This window comes from Danio aesculapii, chromosome 16 (genome assembly GCF_903798145.1).
Source record: "Danio aesculapii chromosome 16, fDanAes4.1, whole genome shotgun sequence".
Lineage (NCBI taxonomy): Eukaryota > Metazoa > Chordata > Actinopteri > Cypriniformes > Danionidae > Danio > Danio aesculapii.
The window spans coordinates 11997055-12011085 of record NC_079450.1 but is presented as its reverse complement, the minus strand read 5'-3'; the positions used below and the strand labels follow the sequence as shown (position 1 = coordinate 12011085).

The 14031-nt window shown below is 38.9% G+C and overlaps 2 protein-coding genes across 4 annotated transcripts in view; both read right to left on the bottom strand.

Moving 5' to 3' along the window:
• Positions 1-322: 322 nt before the first annotated feature.
• On the bottom strand, positions 323-7728 carry LOC130243514 (protein FAM83A). 2 transcript variants are annotated; one of them, XM_056475700.1, is made up of 4 exons: positions 5220-7721; positions 2310-2477; positions 1950-2074; positions 323-893 (listed from the first exon to the last, which is right to left on the bottom strand). In XM_056475700.1, the coding sequence occupies exons 1-4, from the start codon at positions 5727-5729 to the stop codon at positions 416-418; spliced, it is 1281 nt and encodes a 426-aa protein (XP_056331675.1). In that variant the 5' UTR covers positions 5730-7721; the 3' UTR covers positions 323-415. The 2 variants fall into 2 exon arrangements, with proteins under 2 accessions (XP_056331675.1, XP_056331676.1); XM_056475701.1 differs by having other exon boundaries at positions 736-871; positions 5220-7728.
• A 395-nt stretch (positions 7729-8123) lies between these two features.
• Positions 8124-14031, bottom strand: part of zmp:0000000951 (interferon-inducible GTPase 5) — a 6521-nt gene continuing 613 nt past the window's right edge. The window contains exons 1-3 of one of the 2 annotated variants that reach the window (XM_056475703.1): positions 14007-14031; positions 12950-13875; positions 8124-9560 (exon numbers count right to left, since the gene is read on the bottom strand). The exon at positions 14007-14031 is cut by the window's right edge and continues 613 nt beyond it. In XM_056475703.1, the coding sequence (XP_056331678.1) occupies positions 8789-9560; positions 12950-13131 (954 nt within the window). In that variant the 5' untranslated portion in view covers positions 13132-13875; positions 14007-14031 and the 3' untranslated portion in view covers positions 8124-8788. Of the gene's footprint in view, positions 9561-12949 lie in introns of both variants that reach the window. The other variant, XM_056475702.1, reaches the window with a different exon arrangement.

Genomic DNA, 14031 nt, shown 5'->3' with positions numbered 1-14031 from the left:
CTTAAAATTATATGGTTATATGGAGTTTAGTTCATGTATGTGTGTATCTGTGTGTAAGAGAGACCTTGGTGCACTTACCTTGATTTGCTTGAGAAAATAAAAAATAAGCAACTCAGCTCTTAGAACATAGTAAACATAATAAGTGTATATGCGCACACACACATACACACACACTATAATTTGTTGTTTTACTCCATATCTAAATGGTAAATTATACCAGCTGATGATCGATGGTAAAAATTATAAGTTTTACCTCTTCCCAACAGGAAAAAACACCAAAAATATAGAATGCATGATTTGGTGTCATGGCATCAAAAAATGTCATTATCATTGGAAGTCAATGGGGCGAAAACAGCCACAAACATAATGAAAGAATAGTCAAATTGAACAGTACAGAAGAGTTAAATGAACTGCTCTAACACCAGTGTGGAGCTGCAGGAGCACCTCTGTTGATGTAAATGCCTTGTATTGGGCGCCAAGTTTGGCTTCTGGCATTATAATCTTTAAAGAGTGGTGACTGAGAAGTAACGGGATGATGAATCGTGTTCCTCCGTGAAAGCCATTGAGCGCTCTGTTGTCCAGTGGTGAAGCTCGGATAGCTGCTTTGTCTGGCCAGGACAGGTGGTGTTGGGAAACTCTGGGTTCTGGGCTTACAAGATTTCTGTTGTGTGTGGTCAGCAGTGTTTCCAGCAAGTCCTGTTGGGCACATGGGGATCTGGAGTTTCTCAAATGGAAAGTAGAGATCGCCGGGATTTGATGCGTTTGAGGAAAAGCCAGGAACTGGTTTGGAAATGGCATAGAGTCTGCGAAACTCCTGGTCGAAAGGTTTCACCGCACTGCCTTTGAAAAGTACGGCCAAACTTCTGTGAACCTGCCAGGACAGCCAGGTGAGACTGTGAGAGGGTGAAAGGGGCATTAAAACCTAGAGGTTTCATTATAAGTGAGCTTTCATCATTACAAGCAGCTCCAAATGTGAACTAACAACAATAATTTGCAGTCAAACACCGTTTTTATTTACTTATTTTTGTAATTACGATTTGCAAGATGCTGCTGTCGCAGAAAGGTGATGAGCAAATTTGTGACTAGTTCTTTGTGACTTAAATCATATTTAAATCATGGTTGAGAGAGCTCCAATGCATTGCAAATGAAGAAAATGCATGCAAATAGTGCTTTGTAACAAAACTGTTTTAAAGGGGCTATATACTATCTATACATAGAGTCCCTCTCCAACACTCTATGTTGTCAATGAAAGCCTGTTGACAGACTTTTTTAATTACTATTATGTGAAATATTCAGACAGGGAAATTAAATAGATGTAATGTTTACATCCAATTAGTCTTTTGTGACAACATGAAACCTTTGAATTGCAGAGAAAAATCATACAGTACATATCACTACGATCAAATGCTTACTGTTTCCTCACTGTTGTTCATTTTGTTGTGTGTTTTTTTTTTGTTGCGTACCACAAATTTTAGTAAGTAATGTGTACTTACAAAGGAAGTAATGTGTGTTAACACATTTATCATGGATGGCCATACACCCAAGGTGCTTCACAATCATGAGGGGGGTCTCTCCACACCCCCACCAATGTGCAGCATCCACTTGGATGATGCGAATTCAACCACAGGACAACAGCGCCAGTGCGCTCACCACACACTAGCTATAGGTGGAGTGGAGAGACAGTGATAGAGCCAATTCAGTGAATGGGGATGATTGGGAGGCCATGATGAGTAAAGGCTGATGGCTGGAGATTTGGCCAGGACACCGGTGTTACAAGAATCCATGGGATTTTTAATGACCACAGAGTCAGGACCTCGGTTTAACGTCTCATTCGAAAGACGGTGCTCATTTAATCAAAACATTTTTGCCACAAATAACAAAAAATGAGTGAATTCTACATAACAGCCCCTTTAAATTTCTCCAAAATATAAACAAAATTTAGATTTTACCTGTATGAGCCGACCAGCACTTTTGTACAGTCCACAATAATGAACTTCTCTTTTACTTGTCCGGTGAACTTTCTGCCTGATTTCGCACAGTAAGTCTCACCTTGAACACTACGAATGGACACTCTCTGTATGAAGAAATTAGGATGAAGACATAAAAATAAACAATTCACACATTTTTTATTCAATAACAGAAAAAACAAGCTGTTAATCATTATAAAGAAAGAACATTACATACTGTAAACTGAATTAATATTTATTATATAATGATACATTACACATCTTTAATGTAAACGTGGTATCTTAGCAACATTTATTATATTTAACATATTGTCATTGAAGTAAGATAACAGAGTAACTTACAGAGAGGTGTGACTTGTTCATTTTGACATTCTCACACATGTCCTGAAACAGCTGTAAATTGGTGTGGTCCAGAAGCAGGTAGACGTACACACTGCGCTTTCTTGTGGCCTCAAGTATGTCACAGAAAATCTCCACATCGCTGAATGTGTCCATAACTATCGCCAAAACCTTAAGAAAGAGAGTCATTTAGTGAGCAATAATTGCATTGCGAATTATATTTTCAGGCTACTGCAGACTGAAAAATGTCTAGCACTTTCCATTTATAAAGTTACAAAAAGGTTTCTTTTTTTAAACAAATGAAATAAGAAGAATTTTTAAGTAGAAACACGTTTATCTCTTATTTACAACTAACCAAAAATATTTTTTGTAAGCTGCTTTACATATACATTTTTTTACAATCAACATTTTAGTTGCTTTTAAACAATATGTATTATATAGTGCTTTATAAATACATTTTACTAATATTGAAAATGAACAGTATTTGATGATTTACTGTTAAAAAATATTTTTTTTCCCACTAGTTACTTTTATTTCAAATAGGGATGCATGATATATCTGCAGACATATCGAAATCAGCCGATGAATGCTAATTTGAATGTTATTGTTATCGCTCTGATAACAAAATTACAATTTTTCACATTTTTAGTTATGGAAGAACCAATATAAAATTTTTGACCGATACCGATAACCAATCTTTTTTTCAGTCGATATCTTTAAGATGATAAATTATGTATTATTTCCTCTGGTTGAACCCCTTCTTTTTACAATCAACGCTTGTTTAGTTGCTTTTAAACAATATGTATTATATAGTGCTTTATAAATACATTTTATTAATTTTAAAATGAACAGTATTTACTGTTTAAAATTATTTTTTTCCACTAGTTATTTAAAATAGGGATGCATGATATATCTGCAGACATATCGAAATCAGCTGATGAATGCTAATTTGAATGTTATTGTTATCACTCTGATAACAAAATAAAAATTTTTCCCATTTTAAGTTATGGAACAACCGATATAGAATTTTTGACCGATACTGATAACCAATCTTTTTTTCAGTCGATATCTTTAAGATGATAAATTATGTATTATTTCCTCTGGTTGAACCACTTCACCTGCTTGCTGCCTGTCTCGTATAATATTTTACTGGTAGTTTGATTTTTGTTCATTTTAAGTGATTTGGTTGCTTGATGTATTTTTTTCTTTTCTAAAGTTAGGGTTTTAAAATAAGGAAACAAATTATAATTATCAGCTATCGACCTCCAAATCTAAAGAGTTACCATTTCATTTAGTTACTTATAAAAGCACAAATGAACACAATATAGGTGGCCACTGCGCTGTACAACAAGAAAGCAAAAGAATAAAAAAATATATTGGTTATCGTAATCGGTCAAAAATTATATATCGGTTCATCCCTAACTTAAAGGGGCACTGTTTTAACGATCTAAGTACAAAGTCAAAATCGCATGGTGCAAAAGCATCAAGAGGGTGTTCGAATCCATGTTTTGCTATTTTAAGGACAGAAAAATCGTTTGCGCTGCGGCACATGGTCTAACAGGTTTGTGCTTATTCTCTTAATGAGTTATGGGTGTGTTTTGAGCATAACGTGCATTAAACCAATCAGAGTCTCATCTCCCATTCCTTTTAAAAGTCAGTTGCGTCACCATGGTGCATTTGCTATTTACATTGTACGTCTACCTGCGGATTTGCTCTTCAATATTTGGACTCTCAGTAGTGATTATTAAACCACACTGAACTGAGCTAAACTGAACTGAACTTAAACACTACAAACTGAACTACACTGTTCTTATTTACTATTTACTATGACCTTTTATGTGAAGCTGCTTTGACACAATCTACATTGTATAAGCGCTATACAAATAAAGGTGAATTGAATTGAATTGCGGACTTTGTAAGCAGAAAAACTGAACACTTCACTAGCGAGAAAAACGTTAAACAGAGCATCTGCAGCGCGAGGATAAAGAATGAGCCTCCTCCATTCGGCCTCTTTACTTTCTCTTTACTTTACTCTTTTATTTTCATGCATAAGGAAATTGTGTTGCACGCACTTCACTGAAGACATCCATTAGCCTACATATTTAATTTAGTTTGTTAAGCACAGAGATTTGTTTCAAAACTATTTCTAAATTCAGTTCTAATTTCCAGCAAACAAATAAATAAACAATAACGAAGGATGATCAAAAAACACAATATAGTGATACAATGCCCAAATATAGTGACGCATACATCTCCAAAACTCGACAGGTGGACAACTCTAAACTTATTTCAATTAAAACAAATTTAAATATGCATATATAAATAATACTGATAATAATACCACATTATTTAAATGCAAATTGTCATGAATGAACCACGGAGGCAGTGGTTTTTATATCTATGTAGAAAATAATAATTTCTGTAACATTTTAATCATTTATTTTTCTCATATGTAAAGATATTTGTGTATTGCTGTACATCCTGTGTGTATTAAGCAATGTGTAGCTGTTTGGAACTGCATAGATGCATAACTAACGTGCTCTGCGCTGGACTTTAATGGTCAATGGAGCTGTCTATTTCAGATCTTTAAAATAGCAACGCACCAACAATACGCCTTAACACACCTCCTTTATAGACCGGCACACCCATGAGTCCGCAAAGTGGCACAAACGGATTTGCTATTTAAACAACGCAGTGCAAAACTTGAAAATTAGAGTTGCGCTGGTCTGAAAATAGCAGCAAATCGCACCAAACACATCTTGCGCCTTATTGCGCCGGGTGTATGATAGGCCCCAGTGCAGTTTATAATTGCAGTGCGCATCTTTTTTGCTTATCAGAATTAATATATAAAATAATTGTGCACAGTGTCAGTGCACAATCCTAAAAAGTCTCCATGAAATGGCAGGTTCTTACTTTGGTTGCTTGCCTGATGAGCTCCCGCAGCACGTCTTTCATGGAGGAGGATTTGGCTGACTGGAAAAACACTTCCACACTAGGAATGCCTTGCAGATGGTAAGTCCAGTCCGCCACGGGCCAGCCGTAGTCCAGAACCGGAGGCTCACTTTCAGTGGCCACTGGAAAGTACGTCTCAGAAGAAACTGACGGAGAGCTGGACATCTCTTCATCCCCGTCTGCCTCTTCCTCATGAGTGGGAGGCTTTTTCACATGGTTTAAGATGTACGCTTTCTCCTCTGCAGACAGAAAGTTGGCTTCATTCTCTTTTCTCAACACTTTCTGATATCCATCAATCCCTTTGTCCAGGAGAGCATCCATGGCCAGCCGTGTGCTTTCATTGTGACTCAGATCAAATGAAGACACCACAGCCTTTGGGTTTCTCATCTCCTGAACTCTTTTTCGCATTTTCCCCATCATTTTTGGCTTCAGGTAGCACTGCACGGACAGTCCATTACTTACGAGATTCATGTCGAACGTGTACAAGTCGCATCTGACTGGTTGGCTCTTGCTCTTTAGCTTTACTTGTTAGCTGTCTTTCATGCTTCACAAAGCCAGACACGTAAGCTTTCAAACATGGCCAAAGGCGCTGAATGGTCCTGAAGGTGATCATCAAATGTTCATGCACTGTGCATCTTTTCAGGTACATGTGTTTCTCGGCACAATGAGCACTTCTGAACTCATTTGTCATGTCTGTGAATTTAAATGTGAATGCTAGTGCTGCCCTGGGGCTCTGGGGAGAGGAGTTTTTTGGCTCCTCCTCAGATTAAGGGAAGTTAGTAGCTGCGTTCACAGACGGCTTTACCTGCAGGCATCGGTGGGTGGGGTTCTGTGGTTTACAGGTGAGGTGTTGACTGAATAATGAGACTAGAGATCCTTTTCCATCACAAAAATTCAATGGCATGAGTGACAGCATTGGAGATGCAACCGTCAGAGTCACTTCATCCATGCTTCATGAACCAATGCACCTGTTCTTGTTTCCTAAATCCCCTTATGTAAGATTTTAATGGCTTGTACTTGTAGTTCTGAAAACTCAGTTGTTTTATAATTTAAAATGTCATTCTAAACCCCAAAAGTACAAAACCTGAGTATACTCTTTGCTACATTTGTGGTATGAGCATAAGCGATAGATGCACACAATGCATCTTACTTTAGGAAGGGAATTTTTTTCCGATTTGTAATTACAGTTTTTTCAGTCCAAACAGTTCTCTAAACACAATTAGCACAGCATCGGTCTTCTGTGATCATACCATTCACACATTTCATGTCATTTTCACGCAATATGCAGTCAGTGAACACATTTCCACAATGCTTACATTTTCTTAACAGACAAGCTATACCTCCCAACAAAATGATGGATTGTTTTTGTAGTATTTACGAATGTTAACACATCACATCCCCCAATAGCAAAACAATATTTCAAGCCTTAGATACAGTATAAAAACCCCTGCTTCTGCAATGATATCAGTTCAAAAACAATATCAATATCAAAAATATATCCCAGCTGATAATAAACAAGCAATTGAATAATTGACACACAGCTGATTTATGTTGAGTAAACTGGGCCAAGCACAGCTAATTCCAGTCTGGCTTAGACTTCATTACATTTACACTTATACAGTAGGACAGAGGGCTTTGAGGAGTTAAGAAGATGAAAACGTGGCCTAACCCTGAAGATCGCAGAGATTGGAAACAGTAATTTTGAACTTTTTTTCAGATCCCCCTTTTTATCTGGGCTTTTTGCTGTTGCTTTTTGTTCAGAATCTTGTGTGTTTGATGGATATTTTGTTTACTGTAAGCAATACTGTAAAACGTTTTCTGTTCTATCACACCATGTTTCTACTGTACCTCCTGTAGTAAACAGTAAAAGAAAAAAGAAACGTATATGCTTTTGGACACACTTTATTTAGATGGTCCACTTCTAGACTGTTAGGTTGGGTTCAGGGTTTGTGTAAGTTGACATGTACTTGCAAAGTTTCTTATAGTCAGTTAAATGTCTGTTTAGCAGCAGTATTAACAGATATTAAGCAGTCTATTCATACTCATGGACCATCAAAATAAAGTGTTACCATGCTTTTTACTGGAATGCTTTTGAATGTGAACATTACTATTCATGCGGACTCACAGTTCCCAACCAAGAAATTTAGTGTCAGCATGGTGGTGCATGCAAATACCTGTAAAACTGAAACATAAAAGTCTTTGCAGTTTTTGTCATGTCAACAATAGACAGTATTTTGAAACCTTGTGTACTTTGATTGACTGTGTGTACCTTGTGAAGTGAAAACAAGTGTTGTTCTTTGAAAGAATCATTTCACTTTGAGTCCGATTTACATTGTTTTGGTAAAGTTAGTGTGTGCAGTGATGTGCTCTTTTTTTGAAATGAGGAGTTAGTTTTGTCTGTGTTAAGAGTTTAGAAAAAGTATTTGAAGTATAGATAAGCGCTTGTTAGCGATTTAAAAAAAAAGTGCTAATGAAACCCTTGGATTTACAATGAAAAAGCAACTTAAGACACATCTAGAGACAAGAACAGTAAAAAAACCCTGAGCATCCCCCAAAACATAATTTTTTTATAAATAATGCAGATTTTAGTATTTTGTCAAAAACAAATAATAATAATAATAATAATGTTTTTTTCTTTTTTTGCATATGCTGCACCAGCCTGCATTAAAAGTGCTTGCTTGCCATAATAGGGGAACCATCTATGAGCTACATAGCACCTATATCTTTAAAGATAATATGTAGAATCTTAACCACCCTAAAGAACTACTAATGTACAGTATAGAAAATAAAGTCATGGGGCAGTGGAAAAAGAATTAATATAGTGTATGACTCCCATGAGCTTGGAGGACTGCATCCATACATCTCTGCAATGACTCAAATAATTTATTAATAAAGTTATCTGGAATGGCAAAGAAAGCATTCATGCAGGACTCCCAGAGTTCATCAAGATTCTTTGGATTCATCTTCAATGCCTCCATCTTACCCCAGACTTGCTCAATAATATTCATATCTGGTGACTGGGCTGGCCAATCCTGGAGCACCTTGACCTTCTTTGCTTTCAGAAACTTTGATGTGGAGGCTGAAGTATGAGGAGCGCTATCCTGCTGAAGAATTTGGTCTCTCCTGTGGTTTATAATGTAATGGGCAGGCCAAATGTCTTGATACCTCAGGCTGTTGAGGTTGTTATCCACTGTACGGATCTCTTGCACCTTCTACCTCTTTTCCAAATGATCAACTAGAAGTCAAGTTATTATTTTTTGCTTTTACAACTGGGATTGACGACAAGACTTTTGTCAGGTAGTGTATTATTATGAGCCAAAGAACCGCTTAGGAGTGCTAAATATCACTTCAACTACCACAAAGAACTGCTGAAGAACCTATTTTTTGTGTAGGGTATCATAAAGGGTTGAAAATACCTTTGGAAAATGATGACTTGCCTAACAAACAAAACATCCTTTGAAAAAAAAACAGTTAAAAAGCGTACTCAAATGTGGGAAAATGTTCTTTAAAAAAGCGTAACGAGGAATCAATTACATAAATTTGCAAGAATCTGATCTTTTCCAGAAAACATCTTCATCCAGTTGCTTTGAAACATATCTGGCAAGCGCGACTTTCTTATGTCTTGGAAAGGCCACATTCAGCGTGTCCTTTAGCTTGGGTAAGTCTAAGGTTTCTGGATGGTTAGAAGATACCAGAAACAAGCTCTGTTGGATACCCAATTTCCTCAAGACTTCCTCAGTCCACTGTCTCACCTCCTCGACAGCATTACCTTCAATCAAGTCTGCCATGGAAAGCACCAGGTAGCACTCTTTGCCCATGGAGGACGCTTGCTGCAAAAGCTGTATGGTTCTCAGTCTAACCCTTAAAGGAGACACCAGTATGTATACATCACACAAAGCAAGCACAGATGCCACCTGTTGGCCCTCAGAAGAACTGAATGCAGAGGCCGACAGGCTGCTAAGATCACCTATTTTTCCAAGTCCAGGAAGGTCCCAAAAACGGACGTTGTGATAATCAGGGAAGGCAAACTCCACAGCCTCTTTAGTGGTTTCACTGACACCAGTTAAAGCAGCGGTTTTGTTACAGTTCTTCAAGCCCAAGAGTGCATTGATCAGGCTGGAGCTTCCACAGCCTGTCTCACCCAGCACACCAACATCCAAGCAGAAGTGATCCAGAGCTCCAAGGATTGCCCGGAGTTTGGAGGGATTGTCTGTGAAATCTCTTGTCTGGGATAGCTTGGAGATCTGGTCAAGATCATCCTGGTTTATCTTCATAGACCTTAAAGCAGTGGAGACGACGAACCTGAAAAACAATGAATTCGTTAGATAAGGGCAGACGCCGTCCATTGAATTTCCATGCTATTCAGGCTGTGTTAGTGCTTGTTTACTACACAAAATAAGCTACTGGACCAAAGTGAATCTCTTAATGAAGCTGGCAATGCAAGGTGAATTGAACACACCAGAGACTAGTATCTAAACCATAACATGGTGTGTAAATAGTGATCAATGATTTGCATGCTCTCATCTTTGTAGGTCCTGGAATATAATTTAGCAACCAATCAGATTTTACAATTAGGTTTAGGGATAATATTAGGAGCTTAAAATTAGCTCTTTAGTTTAAGGATCAAGTCAAACTCACGGCAATTTGTAAATTTTCATTTAGAGGTCAATAGGGTTGGATTGATTGACGATGCCATTGGCTATCGGCAGTTTCCGATAGACATCTTGATGCTGAGCCGGCATCACAATCCTCCGCCCTGCCCCGCCCCTGTCACAGCAGCAACCCGCTCGCGAAAAACACACACTTTAGGCCCCTTTTATACTAATACGTCTTAGTTTTAAAATGGGCACACACACACACACTCCGGCATGCACTGCAGCATATGTGCACGTCTGAGCTCCAGGTAGTCAGCAGGTGCTTTGAGCACAAAACCCCAGAGAGCAGTGCACGTCGGACAGTTTATCAAATATGTACCGCTGTCTCACTATAGTTGTTAAACGTGATATTTATTTCATCTTGTCTCTATCTGTCTCTACTCTTCGGTCTTTTGAATCTATCAGTTAACGTGTCACAGCATCAGTTCACTGCTTCAATCTTTCACTTTCACGCTTGTAAACCTCAGATACTGTTGGTTGTACACCTTTTTTATCAACCAAGTTTGTCGACGCCATTATAACGACAGAGATCACTCTGCCTGTTCATGCCAGAGTCCTGCGGAAAAAGTGATTGACAGGTGGTAATTTGTGTGTAACTTATTTTTATTTATTTATGATTTGTTTATGGGTAAAACAAAGACCATGCGGGTCAGGGAGTTGAAATGGTAGGCTACAAATAATTAATTCGTTATGAATTAGTTAATTATTTATAAATAATTAATTCACCACCACCTCTGACAACGATGCCATCATCCATCCCAATGTTTTACATTAGACATCGTATGATACCAAATTGGTCGGCATCGACCCTAGCAGTCAATCCGTAATTGTAGGATCTCATTCATATTGTACATTTTAGTACAATTTGCTCATCCCTCAATGACGGTTGAGTGTAGGGGTGGAGTTTGGGGGCAAGCCTCCTTTTAAAATCGTATGAATGCATATGAATTAGCCACTTCTCTGACAATACATAAAATAGTTATGTTTCCTCATGAGATCGGGCTGGTTAAGTCTTTAGTATCCAAACATGGTCTTGAAGGATTTTAGCTCCAGTTCTAACTACATACACCGGAACCAACAGCGCAAGGTCTCTGCCTCTGCTTGCACTGCAAAAAGGTGTGTTGGAGCAGGCCAATAGTATCTGGCTGTAAACTTGCACGTACACCTGTAGTGCGTTTCCTTTAGTCTGGACCAAGGTTAAAAATGATACATTGTAGCATTTTAAAACTATTTTGGCTCCGTTTGACACCAGACTAATTGCTCTAAATTGAAATTTCCTGAACTGCATTTTGATTGGTCAGATTTAATGCATGGGAAACTAATATGCGCAACCCACAAAAGTAAACAAAGAGCAGAGGAAAAGCCAGCAGGCAGTATGGACCTCCTCACAACTCCACGTTGCGACCTGCCATAATTATGGTAAAGTGTAAAAGTGCAAACTAAATGAGGCAGGTGTGAAAGCACCCTCAGACATATGCATTCAATAGAACTAGTGACGTCACTGTAAGGGGTAGGGATAGGGTTTAGGGGTACACATTACAACAGGGGTGTCAAACTCAATTCCTGGAGGGAAGTTCTAGTCTTAGTTCCAGTCTTGCTTCAACACACCTATCTTTAGGTATCAAACAAGCCTAAATCACTTAATTAGTTTGATCAGGTGTGTTTAATTAAGGTTGGAACTAAACTATGCAGAGCTGCGGCCCTCCAGGAACTGAGTTTGACACCTGTGCATTAAAAACATGCATGTCTAAGAGTGCATATCTGAGCGTGCATGTGCACTCAGTCTGCAGCCAGACCCTTCTCAAGCAGGTTGCAGTTAATTTTTGCAGGATACCACTTATATGGTTTCTAGTCTGTTCCACTACAAAACAAGGGGCTTGGGGCCCGATTAATCAGTTTAACTCTGGCCCTTAAAAACATACTGGTCTTAAACAGAAACAGGGAGCGGGAGCAGGAAAATGTCAGTCGTTTTGGGTTTAGATTGAAATAAAACTTTTTTTTTTCACAGAAATGTTGCTCTGGGACAAAGCCAGAGCAATCCTTTTTGGTCCCAGAATAACAATTCAGACCGATCACATTTTCTTTTAGGTTTGGGGTCAACATTAGGAAAAGGGCTTGTACACAATTATTAAAAATTAGGTTATGCTTAGGCTTGGAATTAGGGTTGCAGAATACAGATTGGTTAAAAACTTTTTTATTCCGGTATTAACGAAATATTTTAACCACGAAACTGAGGACATGTAATAAACAAGATTGGGTCAATGTTCTTCAAATGGAACGTGTTCACATCACACACATGCATGCACTCACGCATACACACCTATACAGATTCACCGGCCACTTTATTAGGTACACCTGTCCAACTGCTCGTTAACGCAAATTTCTAATCAGCCAATCACATGGCACCAACTCAATGCATTTAGGCATGTAGACATGGTCAAGACAATCTGCTGCAGTTCAAACGGAGCATCAGAATGGGGAAGAAAGGTGATTTAAGTGACTTTGAACATGGCATGGTTGTTGGTGCCAGACGGGCTGGTCTGAGTATTTCAGAAACTGCTGATCTACTGGGATTTTCACGCACAACCATCTCTAGGGTTTACAGAGAATGGGCTGAAAAAGAGAAAATAGCCAGTAAATGGCAGTTTTGTGGGCGCAAATGCCTTTAATGCCAGGCCAGTCATCTCAGACTGGTTTCTTGAACATGACAATTCACTGTTCTGAACATTTGGGTTCACTGTACTCAAATGGCCTCCACAGACACCAGATCTCGATCCAACAGAGCGCCTTTGAAATGTGGTGGAACGGGAGATTCACATCATGGATGTGCAGCCGACAAATCTGCAGCAAATGTGATGCTATCATGTCAATATGGACCAAAATCTCAGAGGAATATATCCAGTACATTGTTGAATCTATGCCATGAAGGATTAAGGCAGTTCTGAAGGCAAAATGGGGTCCAACCTGGTACTAGTGATGTGTACCTAATAAAGTGGCCGGTGAGTGTATATAATAAATAGAAAGAAGTTGACTTACTGTGTATCATCAGTCAGTAATTTAGGAATCTTAAGTTCCTTTGTAATGGCCACTAGAAACTGACTGAAAGCCTTTATCCGCAGCTCTGGCAGGGCTTCAGCGAACACCTTGGCGATATCCTTCATTTTCACTAACTCTGATTTATTGGAAGCGTTTGAAGGATCATCTGCTGGATCACCCATTTCTCCAAATGCTTTTCACTTCTCTTCTGCAGCTCCAGCTTTCGAGCTCTCATTCGTTCCCAGGCACAGGTCATGCACGGCCCTGAAGGCTTCTCCTCGAGCACGTCCCAGTCCTGCTCTGTTCGAACCAGAAAAAAAGGCTGATCTCTGTCATGCAGTTCCATCTTGATCCACATGTGGTCCTCCTTGTGCTGTTCTGCCGTGAGAATCAACAAGACGTCGTAGTGTGTGGATTCATACTGCTGGTTGCTCTGCTTTATGATAGAATTTGAAGTCGGATGGCCCTGCACTGTCCATATGCGAACATTTGGGAGTTGACAGTGTAGAAAATCAGAAATGCCACTGCCTATGTATTCTGTATTCTCAGATATCCGTACACGTTTAATCCTGCTGCTCTGATGATTCGCATTTAACTTTATGTTATGTTCTTCATCTGCACTTTCCTCTTCTTCCCATTCTTCTTCTTCCTCATCAGTTTCTTCTTCCTCGTCATCATCTTCATCTTCAGTTTCCCATACCTCCTCTTCGATTTCCTCATCTGAACCACTGATTAATGAAGCCAGCCGAGCGTTAGCCTCTTGGGTTCCTCCGGTCACAGCTATATCTAATGGAAAATGCTCAAATAGTTGTAGAGCCGCCACCAGCCTGTTTTCAAATCCAGGTCCCCTGAGGGAAAATCTCCACGGGGCAAGCAAACATTTGACCTTTTCTTCCGAAAGCTTCCCTTCCATCTTTAATTCCACCCTGAAGCAAATAAAAACATTTGATTACATTTGCTACACTTTGTTGCTAATGCTAAATCCAATGGTATACAAGCATATTAGCTTTGATAATAAACACAATGGTGAACAGAATATAATGCAGTCAATTCTCACCTGTTCTCCAACAATGAAAGAGCAG

Coding starts and splice junctions, on each gene's coding strand:
- LOC130243514 (XM_056475700.1), bottom strand. CDS start 5,729: ATGAATCTCGTAAGTAATGGACTGTCCGTGCAGTGCTACCTGAAGCCA. Junction 2,075..2,309: donor TGAACAAGTCACACCTCTCT/GTAAGTTACTCT, acceptor TTCTTCATACAG/AGAGTGTCCATTCGTAGTGT. Junction 894..1,949: donor GTGCTGGTCGGCTCATACAG/GTAAAATCTAAA, acceptor ACCCTCTCACAG/TCTCACCTGGCTGTCCTGGC.